This window comes from Anolis sagrei, chromosome 2 (genome assembly GCF_037176765.1).
Source record: "Anolis sagrei isolate rAnoSag1 chromosome 2, rAnoSag1.mat, whole genome shotgun sequence".
Lineage (NCBI taxonomy): Eukaryota > Metazoa > Chordata > Lepidosauria > Squamata > Dactyloidae > Anolis > Anolis sagrei.
In genome coordinates, this window is record NC_090022.1 from 187,208,415 (window position 1) to 187,222,198 (window position 13,784).

Below are 13,784 nucleotides of genomic sequence, written 5' to 3' on the forward strand. Positions count from 1 at the left end.
TTAGGGGTGGGAAGCATGTTCTCCAGATGTTCTTGAACTGCAATTACCAGCAGCTCTGGCCAGTCCTGGGAAATTCTGGGATTTTCCCCATCATTGCTGCAAACTAAAATAATCATTTCCCCATCATTGCTGCAAACTAAAACAATCACAAAGCTGTTCTTTTCAAGGCATGCATGGGGAAGATTTGTTCAGAGATGGCTTGCCTTTGCCTTCCTCAGGCTGGATCTACACTGCCCTATATCCCAGGATCTGATTCCAAATTATCTGCTTTGAACTGGATTATATGAGTCTGCACTGTCAGATAATCTGGGATAATGTATTGTTGAAGGCTTTCATGGCTGGAATCACTGGGTTGTTGTAGGTTTTTCCTGGGCAATATGGCCATGTTCTAAAGGCATTCTCTCCTGACATTTTGCCTGCATCTATGGCAAGCATCCTCAGAGGTTGTGAGGCCTGAGGATCTGGGATAAGCAGATAATCTGGGATCAGATCCTGGGATATAGGGCAGTGCAGATCCAGCCTCCGAGGCTGAGGGAGTGCAATTTGCCAAATGTCACCCAGTGGGTTTCTATGCCCAGGGGGATTCAAATTCTGGGCTCCAAACTCCCAGTCCAATGCTCAAACCACCCCATCATACTTGCTCCCAATGATGATCTAGGCTTTGCTACTTAGTTAAGTATATTCATGGTAACATTTCATAAAGGTCTTACAGTTGGCTTTCCTTTATCCACAGATTCAACCATCCATGGTTAAAAGTATTTTTAAAAATCCAAAAAATAAATCTTGATTCTGCCATTTTATATAATGGACAGCATTTTACTATGCCACTGTATATAACAGGGCTTAAGTATCAAGCAGGTAACAAGGTCCCATAGTATAGGTTTCAACGCTTTCTTGATACATCACTTGCATTATTTTGCTCTTGTGAAGATACCTTGCTTCTAGGGGCACATCTAGACAGCCCCTTTATTGCGGGGGTTACCGGAATAAAAAGGAGGCTGTCTAGATGACGTCCTGGACAAACCCAAATTAATCTGTGGCAAATTAATTTGTTAGTGAGTTTATTCTGTACCTTCTTGGAAGGCGCAGAATAAACCTACTACTTCCAGTGTCTGGACTGCAGTCCAGACAGTATTCTCATGGTTTTCTCGCTAAATTAGCTCGGAAAACTGAGAATACCAACCCCTTCCCAAAAGACCCCAAATCCAGTGTAAAAAAACAAAAGAACTTACCTGGATTCCATTGGAGGGCTGCTGGAGCTCTCCTGGTGTGTACAAATGATGCGCCAAGAGAAAAGCGGGGTGGGAGTGGGGTAGGAAAATCGCTCCTGCTCTCCCTTTCTCCTGGTGCATAATTTGTATGCGCTAGGAGAGCTCTGGCAGCCCTCTAATGGAAGCCAGGTAAGTTCTTTTGTTTTTTTCCACACTGGTTTTGGGGTCTTTTGGGGAGGGGGTTAGAGTGCCCAGGTGTCTGACACCCACCAAATATATATATATATGCCAGCCAAAGAGTTACATTCATTTGCTGCATAAATGGAAAAAAAATGCTTTCATTCTTGGATCCAGCATCATTCTAATGGGGTAAAGCCCTTCTGCAAATGAATGCTCCTTTTATTTAATGTGTGCTATCCTAAATATGGTGCGAAATTGATTTGACTGCTAGTACAGACAATGGGTATCTGTTGTACACATACACCAGTGTTTCTCAACCTGGGGGTTGGGACCTCTGGGGGTTTGTGAGGGGGTGTCAGAGGGGTCGCCAAAGACCATCAGAAAACATTATTTTGTGTTGGTCATGAGGGTTCAATGTGGCAAATTTGGCTCAATTCTATCGGTGGGGTTCAGAATGCTCTTTGATTGTAGGTGAACTATAAATCCCAGCAACTACAACTCCCAAATGTCAGGTCTATTTCCCCCCCAAACCCACCAGTGTTCACATTTGGGCATATTGAGTATTCATGTCAAATTTGGTCCAGATCCATCATTGTGCGAGTCCGCAGTGCTCTCTGGATGTAGGTGAACTACAACTCCAAAACTCAAGGTCAGTGCTAAGCAAATTCTTCCAGTATTTTCTGTTGGCCATGGGAGTTCTGTGTGCCAAGTTTGGTTCAATTCTATCCAGGCCCGTAGCCAGGATTTTGTTTCGGGGGGGGGGGGGGGGCTGAGTCTGAGTGAAAGAGTGTCTACCCTAGCAAACCTTTTGTATCGTTACCCCAATACCCCCATACATATGGGATATATTGAGCATGGTGATCAGATCATGATATGAATAAACATAACAGTTTAAATAATGTACCAGTAAGGCCTTCTCGCGGACCACCATGAGAATTTTAGAGTTTTTTTTAATACTGGTAGCCAGATTTTGTTCATTTCCATGGTTTCCTCCTTTCCGTTGAAATTGTCCACATGCTTGTGTATTTCAATGGCTTCTCTGTGTAGTCTGACATGGTGGTTGTGAGAGTGGTCCAGCTAAAATTACAACAGCACAACAACAGAGAGGAAACAAACAAGGACATCTAATCACCTCTCAACAAAAGTTTGCTCCAGGCACTGTCAGGCGATTATATGCTAATCAAGGTGGTCAGCTGAAACATTCACACCTAGCTCCAGCAGACAAGAGTCCTTTGTCCCACCCTGGTCATTCCACAGATATATAAACCCTTTTTCATAGCTCCAACAGACCTCACTACCTCTGAGGATGCTTGCCATAGATGCAGGCGAAACGTCAGGAGAGAATGCCTCTAGACCATGGCCATATAGCCCGAAAAAACCTACAACAACCCAGTGATTCCGGCCATGAAAGCCTTCAACAATACAATAGAAGTATTCTTATAACGGGGAGTAGAAACTCTATTGGGCTGGAACTGCTCATTCTGTTTCTTCCTGATCATTGTAAAAGACTGTGTTAAAAAGATCCATTTTGTTTTGTATTATGGTCAATGAGTCAAAGAGTGCTTGAATACTTTGGGCTGTACGAAGACTGCGACAGGAAATTAAACCAATCAAGTTCTGGACTTTCCAGCAACCATGAGTTGGAGGCTCCTCAAATGACATATGGCCAGCATTCTGTGAGGGGGAAAGATCCCTCTTTAAAGAATCCGTGGCGTCTCGGAGTGTTTGATGCATAGACAGTACATCCAGATCTAAAAGGTTATATTTATTTGACAGAGATAAACAATGGATATTACTTACTGGAACTGCTAGTTTGTTTATAATGTATCTGTCGTCCTTCTGCTGTTTCATAGGCATATGTGAGATGTGACTACCAGATTGAGAGCGTGGTCTCTTTCTCCTTTTCCCCATAGTCATAAGAAACAAGAGCCTTTGTTCGATTATGGGTAATGTCTCCTTATGAATTATAGAGGAGGGCTAAGATTCCACGGTGACATGGAGAGAGCTCCACAAAGTTGTTACGAGCCCTTGTGGCAGCTGAGTTATGGGCTGCTGTTGATAAGACTTAAAACTATAAAGCAATAAGATGCTAAAGTAAAAAAGGAGCCGCTAGGATCGTGGCAAAACAAACAATCCACAGAGGCTCTGCCAGTGCTGCCCTGCCTGCCATCGCTTAGCTTTGATGTAGATTAACCTCTCTAATGACAATTTGGCATTTACCCATATCCTTTGTTGCAAAACCTCTAAAACAAAGAATAGTTTTTCTTGATATAAAAAACTAGACTACTACAACAACTAACAGAACTATATTTAAAACAATCATCTCAATCTATACAAAACCACATGAAGCACATATAGTAGAGTTTCGCTTATCCAACACAAACGGGCCGGCAGAACGTTGGATAAGCGAAAAGGTTGGATAATAAGGAGGGATTAAAGACAATCCTATTAAATGTCAAATTATGTTATGATTTTACAAATTAAGCACCAAAACATTATGTTTTACAACAAATCCACAGAAAAAGCAGTTCAATACATGGTAATGTTATGTAATAATTACTGTATTTACGAATTTAGCACCAAAACATTGCAATGTATTGAAACAGCTGTGGATCCGGGAGAGAGGCAAACTGCGTTGGATAATACACAATGTTGGTTGAGCAAAGGCTGGATATGCAAGACTCAGGCCCGTAGCCAGGATTTCGATTCCGGGGAGGGGGGGGGGAGTTTGTTTCGGGGGGGGGGGCTGAGTCTGAGTGAAAGAGGGTCTACCCTAGCAAAACTTTTGTATCGTTAACCCAATACCCCCATGCATATGGGATATATTGAGTATGGTGATCAGATCATGATATGAATGAACATAACAGTTTAAATAATGCACCAGTAAGGCCTTTTCGCGAACCACCATGAGAATTTTGGGGGGGGGGGCCCTGAAGCCCCCCCCCCCCCCCCCCGGCTACATGCCTGGCAAGACTCTACTGTACTAAATATATAACAAAAACTAGTCTTCTGCAGTCAGGGTAAGACTCTTTTCTACCAGAAAGTATTTGGGGAACGATAAGGGCAGGCTTTGGGGAGTTTGCGGATGGGGTTGGCGGGAGGCGGGAGAGCTGTGAGTTTTAGAGGCTATTTTAAATGTATTTATTATAGTTTAATCTCTTTTACACTGTACTATTTAATTGCTTTTTAATTTTTGTATTACAGTTTTTAAACTTGACTAAAGTGTTAGATTGTTAGCCACTTTGAGTCTCTGTCGGGAGAAAGGCAGGGTATAAAGTTACTACTATTTATTTATTTACTTATTTATTTACCACATCATTACTCTGCCTTTCTCACCCTGCAGGGGACTCAGAGAAGCTAACATAGACAACAATTCGATGCCAGAAAAAAATCCAATAGAATAAACATATACATTAAAAACAACCACTAAAACATATCAACACTGAAACCATTAATTTAAAATCACGCAATCCAATACCATAGGTCTTTCAACCACTTTCAACCACTAAAACATATCAACATTAAAACCATTGATTTAAAACCAGAGAGACTCCCCCCTGGGCACACAGAGGACTGGGCAACTTGGAAGGCGCTGAACAGACTGTGCTCTGGCACCACAAGATGCAGAGCTAACCTCAAGAAATAGGGCCACAAAGTGGAATCCACGACATGCGAGTGTGGAGAAGAGCAAACCACTGACCACCTGCTGCAATGCACCCTGAGCCCTGCCACATGCACAATGGAAGACCTCCTTGCGGCAACACCAGAAGCACTCCAAGTGGTCAGACACTGGTCAAAGGACATTTAATCAACTACCAAACTCACAAATTTTGTATTTTGTCTGTTTGTTTGTTTTGTTCTGTTAGAAATGTAATACAACTGTCTGGTTGCCATGACATGACAAATAAAATAAATTGATATGTAACCCAAACTATAATCTAAATCTTTCACCTATTTTGGAATAATATTTTTCTTTTTAAAATTCCTTTAAAAATATTTATTTTATAAGTTAAGCAATAGGGGAGATGATGTTCCTTCATTGTATATTATGCCACTTGTTGACTACTTCTTTTGTTTTAACCTTCAGCACACACAGTTGTCAGATTGGGGGGGGGGGCAATCCCAGATTGCACAATTTCCGTATAATTTAGATATTACCTATTTTATTGCACAATTAATCTTCTGTTTCCCATTTCCATCTGGGGGAAATGCCAGAAGGCTTGGCTATAAAAACCACCAAGTTTCTCAGGAGATCCATGCCTCATCCACCAGGAAGCTGCAGAGATGAAAGTGTTGGCCTTCACCCTTTTCTGCCTCTTCATTGCTGTCAATGAGGCCAAGGTGTATGAGAGATGCGAACTGGCTAGGAAACTGAAAAACTCTAAGTTGGATGTGGTATCTGGCCACAGCATTGCTAACTGTAAGTTGTCTTCCCCTTCATCTCCATCCTTGCCTTAATATGGTTTTGGACTCTTTAAAGGGCTAACCTAAAGTGCGGGGAACTGCATATTTAGATTCAATTGGGGTAAACTGTAGGGTGATGCAGATATTTGATCTGGATCTTGATCCCTTGTTAACAGCCTGTTTATTTTAACTTTGGTCGTAATATGGGTTGTAAGCTGTATGAGTACGTGTCAAGTGTGTTTGTCAAGTCTTTTGATACAGCTGATGGGCTAATCAATTAAACAAACAATATATGTAAAGAATTATATTATGTTGCTCCATTACTATTTTAAAGTTAGATGTACTAAGGGTGTAGTTTCTCTGGAGGATATAGAAATAACAATAATCAACTTCACTTGACTGGCTTATAATAGCCTAGAACAGTGGTTCTCAACCTGTAGGTCCCCAGATGTCTGACCTACAATTCCATACTGGGGAAAGGGAAGCATGCAGAATGGGTTTTTAGGGGGACTTTGGAACAAAAGGGCAGGAAGGTTACACATTGCAAGGATGGGAATGGATAAGGAAAACAACTTTAGAACATATGATTATTCAGCAGATAAAGAGTTCTTTTTAACAGCAGTCCTGGGAGACATAGTTTTCGCAGCCTTGGAAAACATAGTCTTCAGAATCCCTGGGTTGAGTTAGGTCCCAGAAGAGGCCAGAGAGTGTGCTCTGAGACAGGGAGGGTGGCAGGAGAGAAATATAATGAGCAGAGCGAGCATAAACTATCAGAGGCTTTCTAATGGGGGAACCAGCTATTCGGAAAGAGAAGAAAAGAGGAAACATACATGATGGTTGGGAAAGGTACATCACAGCAAGGAAAGGGCAAGAGAAGTACAGAGTTCAGGGTAACCAATTTATTAAGGGATCATAAGCAGTCTGTAGTTAGTTTCCTGATTGTCTGAACATGCGCAGAGCCAAACAAGTACACTTTAAGTATCTGCAGCTTTTGGAACTCTTTGCTGCAGGCACGAAAGGAACAAATAATAATTTTGCCCAGGAAGGTTTCATGCAACAACTAAATACTGCCGTGTTTGATTTCAATAGAGTTCAGCATTTCAACTTGTTATATTTCTCTGTCAATTTAAGGGGAAAATTCAATTTAGCACAGGGTTTAAATGTAGATATTATGTCCATAATTGTGCAACTTTTCCCCCCCGGTGACGTTGTTTCTCCCTACCTCTTGCTAACTCTAGCCCATTTTTGTTGATTTCCGCCCAGGGGTCTGCTTGGCTTACTATGAGAGCAGATTCAACAGCAGGCTCGTGGGGCCACCCAACAGAAATAAAAGTCAAGACTATGGGATTTTTCAGATAAACAGCCGCTGGTGGTGCTCCAATGGAAAGGGCACAACTGCCAATGGCTGCAGATCCTCCTGCAGTGGTAAGCATTGTTATAAAACCTGCATCCTTAAATATGAAATACTCTTTTGGAGCCTGTAAAATTTTCCAAGGAGGGTGGGCGGATGACATTTTTCAAGGAAGGTTGTGATCCTCCATAATCCATTACCCTTGGCCAGTCTTCATCCTGACTACAGGTGTTCTCATCCATACTATCCCTAGGGGAGGGGCAATAACTGGTGAAAGAAGTCCTACAGTTTTGCAGTAGCGTGCTGTCACTGAATGTGCCATATGTGCACAAGGTGGTGGGAACTGACTCCATTATTGAAGACCTGATAAGCTCTATTTGTCCCTTTTTGGCCTCAATCCATCATGGTTCACTATACTGTATAATTCCATAGGTTGAATGATGGCTATGCAAAGCCATTTACCATCTCCCCATTCCTCTATGGGAGAGTAGGCTTAATAAAGTCCCGTTTTCATACTATTATTCTCTACCTAGTCGGAAGCGGCCAAGGTAGCGCCTGGCTGTGTCCCCATAGACAAAATCAAAGAAATTACCCAGCCACTGAATTCTACTGCATTCCAAATTGCAGCGACTGGAGCAATTTTTTCACATCTGACTATGGGAATTCCCATTCCTCCTCTTTGCCATGTATGAAAGGGGGGGGGGGGGTTATTAGGGTTGTGGTACATCTTGGGGGGTGTTGTTAAATGTTGAGGGGCAAAGTGAATAGAAATGTAATGTTTAAGGCAGTGTTTCTCAACCTTCCTAATGCTGCAACCTCTAAATACAGTTCCTCATGTTGTGGTGATCCCCAACCATAACATTATTTTCATTGCTACTTCATAACTGTTATTTTGCTACTGTTAGAAATCTTAATGTAAATATCTGATATGCAGGATGTATTTTCATTCACTGGACCAAATTTGGCACAAATACCCAATACGCCCAAATGTGAATACTGGTGGGGTTGTGGGGATTGATATTTTCATTTGGGAGTTGTAGTTGCTGAGATTCATAGTTCACCTACAATCAAAGAGCATTCTGAACTCCTCCAACAATGTAATTGAACCAAACTTGGCACACAGAACTCCCATGACCAATAGAAAATACTGGAAGGGTTTTGTGGGCATTGACCTTGAGTATTGGCGTTGTAGTTCACCTTCATCCAGAGAGCAATGTGGACTCAAACAATGATGGATGTGGGCCAAACTTGGCACGAAAACTCAATATGCCCAAATGTGAGCACTGGTGAAGTTTGGGGAAAATAGACCTTGACATTTGGGAGTTGTTGTTGATGGGTAGTTCACCTACAATCAAAGAGCCTCTTGAACCCATTCAACGATAGAATTGGGCCAAACTTCCCATAGGGAACATCCATGACCAATAGAAAATACTGTGTTTTCAGATGATCTTTGGTGACCCCTCTGACACCCCCTCATAGCACCCACCAGGGGTCCTGTCCCCCAGGTTGAGAAACACTGGTCTAAGGTGAAATATATATATGCACTTGAATGGTTAATGTAGGCATGTGTATGCCTCTAATAGAACATTGGCTATTAAATTAATTTATAGCTTTAATTTGCTTTATTAGTTTGTAATATTATAACCTTTTTTTGGGGGGGGGGCAGCTTTCCTAGATGATGACATCACAAATGATATTGAATGCGCTAAGAGAATTGTCAAAGATCCCAACGGGATAAGCGCCTGGTAAGTCCATTTTGTTTCTTGGCCATTTGCCTCCTCACTTGTTCAGATTCAATTGCAGTCAAATCATTTTTCTAAAATCCTTTTGGCAAAACAGAATAGGTAAGAAAAACCACAGCCTTTGCCTTCCTTTGGTATATTTGGTAGCTAAAGAGGTTTCCTCAACTGGGACAACTGGTCAAAATGTACTTCCTTGACCATGAATGGCAGACTAAGGCTATTTATAAAAAGTAGTCTGCTTAAGAGGGGTTTGAAAAGAGTAGTCTCGCAACTGAAATGCAAGGAAGAACTAGATGTCAGAGCTTTACAGGTTCTGTATTGAGAAGGAATTATACTCCAACTCTTGTCTGTTGGAGGTAAGTGTGAATGCTTCAATTAGCCACCTTGATTAGCACTGAATAGCCTTGCAGCTTCAAAGCCTGGCGGCTTCCTTCCAGGAGGAATCCTTTGTTAAGAGGTCTTAGTTGGTCCTGATGGTTTCCTGTCTGAAAATCTGAAAACAATTCACATTTGCATCCAATAGACAAGAGTCCCCCCCCCCCACAGACCTTTCAGAAATATAAACCCCAGTTGCCTAGTTTCCAACAGACCTCACAACCTCTGAGGATGCCTGCCATAGATGTGGGTGAAACATCAGGAGAGAATGCTTCTGGAACATGGCCATACAGCCTGAAAAACTCACAGCAACCCAAACCTGTGTACACTTCCACTGCCGATAGTGATTACTCTTCCCAAATAATGTGCTCAGGACCAGCATTATATTTCTATCCAATTGTTTCTTTCCTAGGAACTTGCTGGGGACAAGCAACCTTTAGGGGTCGTCATATTGAGTTGCACTGAGTTAGAATAATCTTGAACATAAGTTCATATCCATCACATGTAATCTCTCTTATCATATTGGTGCAATTGAAACAATATACTAGATGATGCAGCAGTCCAAAAATGTTGGTGGAGGAGTCCATGTGAGCTGTGCCAATAGATTGGGAGGGATAGCCAATACTCCAGAGGACAGGAGCAGAATTCAAAATGATCTTGACAGATTAGAGAGATGGGCCAAAACTAACAAAATGAAGTTCAACAGTGACAAATGCAAGATACTCCACTTAGGCAGAAAAAACGAAATGCAAAGATTCAGGACAATGCCTGGCTCGAGAGCAGTACGTGTGAAAAAGATCTTGGAGTCCTTGTGGACAACAAGTTAAACATGAGCCAACAATGTGATGTGGTGGCAAAAAAAGCCAATGGGATTTTGGCCTGCATCAATAGGAGCACAGTGTCTAGGTCCAGGGAAGTAATGCTACCCCTCTATTCCGCTTTGGTTAGACTACACCTGGAATAGTGTGTCCAATTCTGGGCACCACAATTCAAGAGAGATATTGACAAGCTGGAATGTGTCCAGAGGAGGGCGACTAAAATGATCAAGGGTCTGGAGAACAAGCCTTATGAGTAGCGGCTTAAGGGGTTGGGCATGTTTAGCCTGAAGAAGAGAAGGCTGAGAGGAGATATGATAGCCCTGCATAAATATGTGAGAGGAAGCCACAGGGAGGAGGAAGCAAGCTTGTTTACTGCTTCCATGGAGATTAGGACAAGGAACAATGGCTCAAACTACAAGAAAGGAGATTCCATCTGAACATGAGGAAGAACTTCCTGACTGTGAGAGCCGTTCAGCAGTGGAACTCTCTGCCCCGGAGTGTGGTGGAGGCTCCTTCTTTGGAAGCTTTTAAACAGAGGCTGGATGGCCATCTGTCAGGGGTGCTTTGAATGCTATATTCCTGCTTCTTGGCAGGGGCTTGGACTTGATGGCCGATGAGGTCTCTTCCAGCTCTTTGATTCTATGATTCTATGATATGGTGTTATATCTTTCTACAGCTTTCTACAGTTATAACACTTTGGTACCACTTCAATGGCTATAGCTTATCCTTGTGGAATAATGGGATTTACAGTTTTAAAGTCTTAGTCTTATTCGCCTATAGGCACCATTGCCTTCTCATATAATCTCTGAAATTTAAGAGTTTTTTCTGTGTTATTATCCAGCAATGCCCTTACTCGGAGCATATCAGAGGAGGGGACACATTAAAGGCATTGTTCCCATTGCCCTCCATTAAAACGCTCTTCACTTGTAGGTTTTTTCGGGCTATATGACCATGGTCTAGAGGCATTTTCTCCTGACGTTCTGCCTGCATCTATGGCAAGCATCCTCAGAGGTAGTGAGGCTCTTCACTCCGCAAATGGATAGCATTACAGTCCCTTTAAACTTCAGTCAATCATTTATAAAGAAGGTATAGGCATCCCAATAAAAAGGGCAGGCAACATGACCAATGGAACATGAACACAGAAAATGAATGAGTTCTTGTGTGAATGATATTCAATGTCACACTCTCTGCAATGTTAGGAAATTGGAGAAATTTTGTCTGTGTACTTAATGGCATAAGTGCTGGTGGCCACATGTCTGCCATCTTTCAGTCCATGTGGAGGGACATTTCATGGAGATATCAGGGCCCTCAGTTGCAGTCGTCAAAGAAACCCTGACCTTTGTCTCTAAAATGCTCTCTTTCTATATTTTAGGGTTGCTTGGAGGAATTACTGCAGAGGAAAAAACCTCTCCAAGTGGACACAAGGCTGCAGACTCTGAAGTTGATGAAAATAAGCAATATCCAGCATTTCTCTTGATTCTTCTTTTGAGGAAACCAGTTCCTAATTCTCCCTATACAATCAGCTTTCTGCTAATTCTTTCCATGCAGGTGGCTTCCCGCACAACAGAGGGGTTGCCTTTCTCTGCTTCTGTTTTGAGGACTGATCAGATATTAAACATGTGGGAACAGGTGGTTATCTTGGTTGATAAAGTCAGTCTTTCTGCTCAAAATTCTTCAATAAACTGAACTCATATTGATTTATATGATTCTCATATTCTGTTTGATGCATGGATGGTTTTAACATGTTTTGGACATTGACATTAATCTCATCAACCACAACGTGTGCAGCAAATGCTGATTTTGCTAATGGTTTTCTTTCAGTTTCAGAAATATTTCCCTTCAAATTTTGGGAATAAAAACCAAGTTGGGTTTATAGACCATAGAAATCAAACATCACTCATCTGCCATTAAAAGGTCACAAAGAATTTGCTTGCAAACTTTGCTGGAGGACAAGGGTTACTACTACCACCTATTTGTTTTTTGGGGAGAGGGTAGAGAAGTATATGGATTGCATTTATGTATGTGAACAGAGGGAATATGAAAACCAAGTTAAAAAATTGAAAGGGTGTCACACTGAAGAGGGGACAAGCTTGTTTTCTACTGCTCTAGAGACTAGGGCACAGAGCAATGATTTCAAATTGCAGGAAAAAAAAGATGTCACCTTAACATTAAGAAGAGCTTCTTGATGGTAAGAGCAGTTTGGCAGTAGAATATGAGGTTTTCAACAAAGTATTGTTGGGAATCAGGAGTTGTTAGGCTCAAAATAACCCTCTCTGGGGATGATTCCACCAAAAATATAGCAGAATGCTGGTTGCACAGTTCATAAGCAGCAAAAACTTACATGCAGTGAGCAAGGATTGATTTGCATTCAACAGGATGGAACAGGATTGCAGATCCACAACTTCATAGGATCAAAAATAATATGTTTATTACAGATAAAAGAAATCCATTCTAGATAGGAAAGGTTCTTTGTGCTGGTACGGCTGTACCAGGAGCTCCAACTTTGTTTTCTTTCTGTTATCTGTTTGCAGTCATAGGGCAGGCCACCTGTCCATCATAATTAAGTTTTGGTTCCGCCTCTTGTTCAGGGCTCTAAGAGGGAAAGGAGCCATTTTTGGTCAGTCTCACATAAGGAAGCTAAACTATAGGATGTAGACCAGCTTGTCCTGTAGAAAAGCTTCTTTTCTCAAGAACATCCGGGGATACAGAAACAGAAATTCCAGGGGAAAGGTCCCAAGGCTCTGGCTGAGAGCTCACAGCCTCTCAGCCTCACAGCAATCAGAGGAAAAACAGCCCTGAAGTTTTCAAAGAATTCTCGGAGGGAGGACAGCATTACAGATCCACTGAACTCCAGCTGAAATATCTACAAACCTTGGCTGGTAGGTCTACTCGATACCCAGATGCATTTGGAATCTGTAGTAGGACCCACACCGATGAGGCATAGATAGTAAACAGCCTGGGAGAGGTTAAATAGGGTTTTTTTTTCTTACAGAGAAAGTACAGTTAATCAAAGTCAGGTACCAGTCCATTGAGGACTAGACTAAGAAAGCCTTGAAGTGTTGTTTGAACCATTGAAGATTTGTTGTTTGTTCCAAAATAAAGACTTTGTTGTATCTTTAAAGACTCTAAAGACCACCACTTCAGAGAAATCCCTGACAACTGCTCTTTGAGGCTTCCCGCTGGGCTTAAAGTATACGTCCTATAGAAAAGACAGCTGTTACAGGCCCAGCGCACGACAAATCATTCTTGGAGCTAACTAGCTTCACTGAGCTATCTTCTAAGGAAAAGGAAAAATGGAAAAATAATAAAAGTAACTGTATCTACAACATCTTGCCTTAGACAATGGCAAGATGCTTCCTCACTCCAGAGAAGATAAAAGGAGAAGAGGCCAGAAAATGGAGACAGGCCACATGGCCAGCCCAGGGCAATAAAAATACCTTTAAAAGAAGAAGTTACGTTTCCCATAAGGAGTCGCATTCCTAGGTATTCAAATGGGGAGGAGATAGTGCCATGCAAAGATCAGTAAGACAACCCCCTTCGTAACCCCTTCTTAAAACAAATTAGCTAAAGGAAATTGGGGAGGAATTCCTCAGTCTGTCTAGGCTAACTACTCATTGAGAGCTGGAGACTTGTGCAGTCAGGGATGAAACCCAACAGTAGGTCCCCAGGTGTTTTGGCCTACAACTCCCAGAAATCTCAGCTG

The 13,784-nt window shown here is 42.0% G+C and overlaps 1 protein-coding gene across 1 annotated transcript; it reads left to right on the forward strand.

The window, feature by feature from the left end:
- Nucleotides 1–5,652: 5,652 nt before the first annotated feature.
- Nucleotides 5,653–11,782, forward strand: LOC132765459 (lysozyme C, milk isozyme-like). Its single transcript, XM_060759743.2, has 4 exons — nt 5,653–5,811; nt 7,059–7,220; nt 8,813–8,891; nt 11,454–11,782. The coding sequence occupies exons 1-4, from the start codon at nt 5,676–5,678 to the stop codon at nt 11,518–11,520; spliced, it is 444 nt and encodes a 147-aa protein (XP_060615726.2). The 5' UTR covers nt 5,653–5,675; the 3' UTR covers nt 11,521–11,782.
- The last annotated feature ends 2,002 nt before the right edge of the window (nt 11,783–13,784 follow it).

Bases quoted from the DNA above. Each gene is read 5' to 3' on its own strand.
- LOC132765459 (XM_060759743.2), top strand. From the start codon at position 5,676: ATGAAAGTGTTGGCCTTCACCCTTTTCTGCCTCTTCATTGCTGTCAAT. The intron at 5,812-7,058 runs GTAAGTTGTCTT...ATTTCCGCCCAG, and splicing joins TGGCCACAGCATTGCTAACT to GGGTCTGCTTGGCTTACTAT. The intron at 8,892-11,453 runs GTAAGTCCATTT...TCTATATTTTAG, and splicing joins CCCAACGGGATAAGCGCCTG to GGTTGCTTGGAGGAATTACT.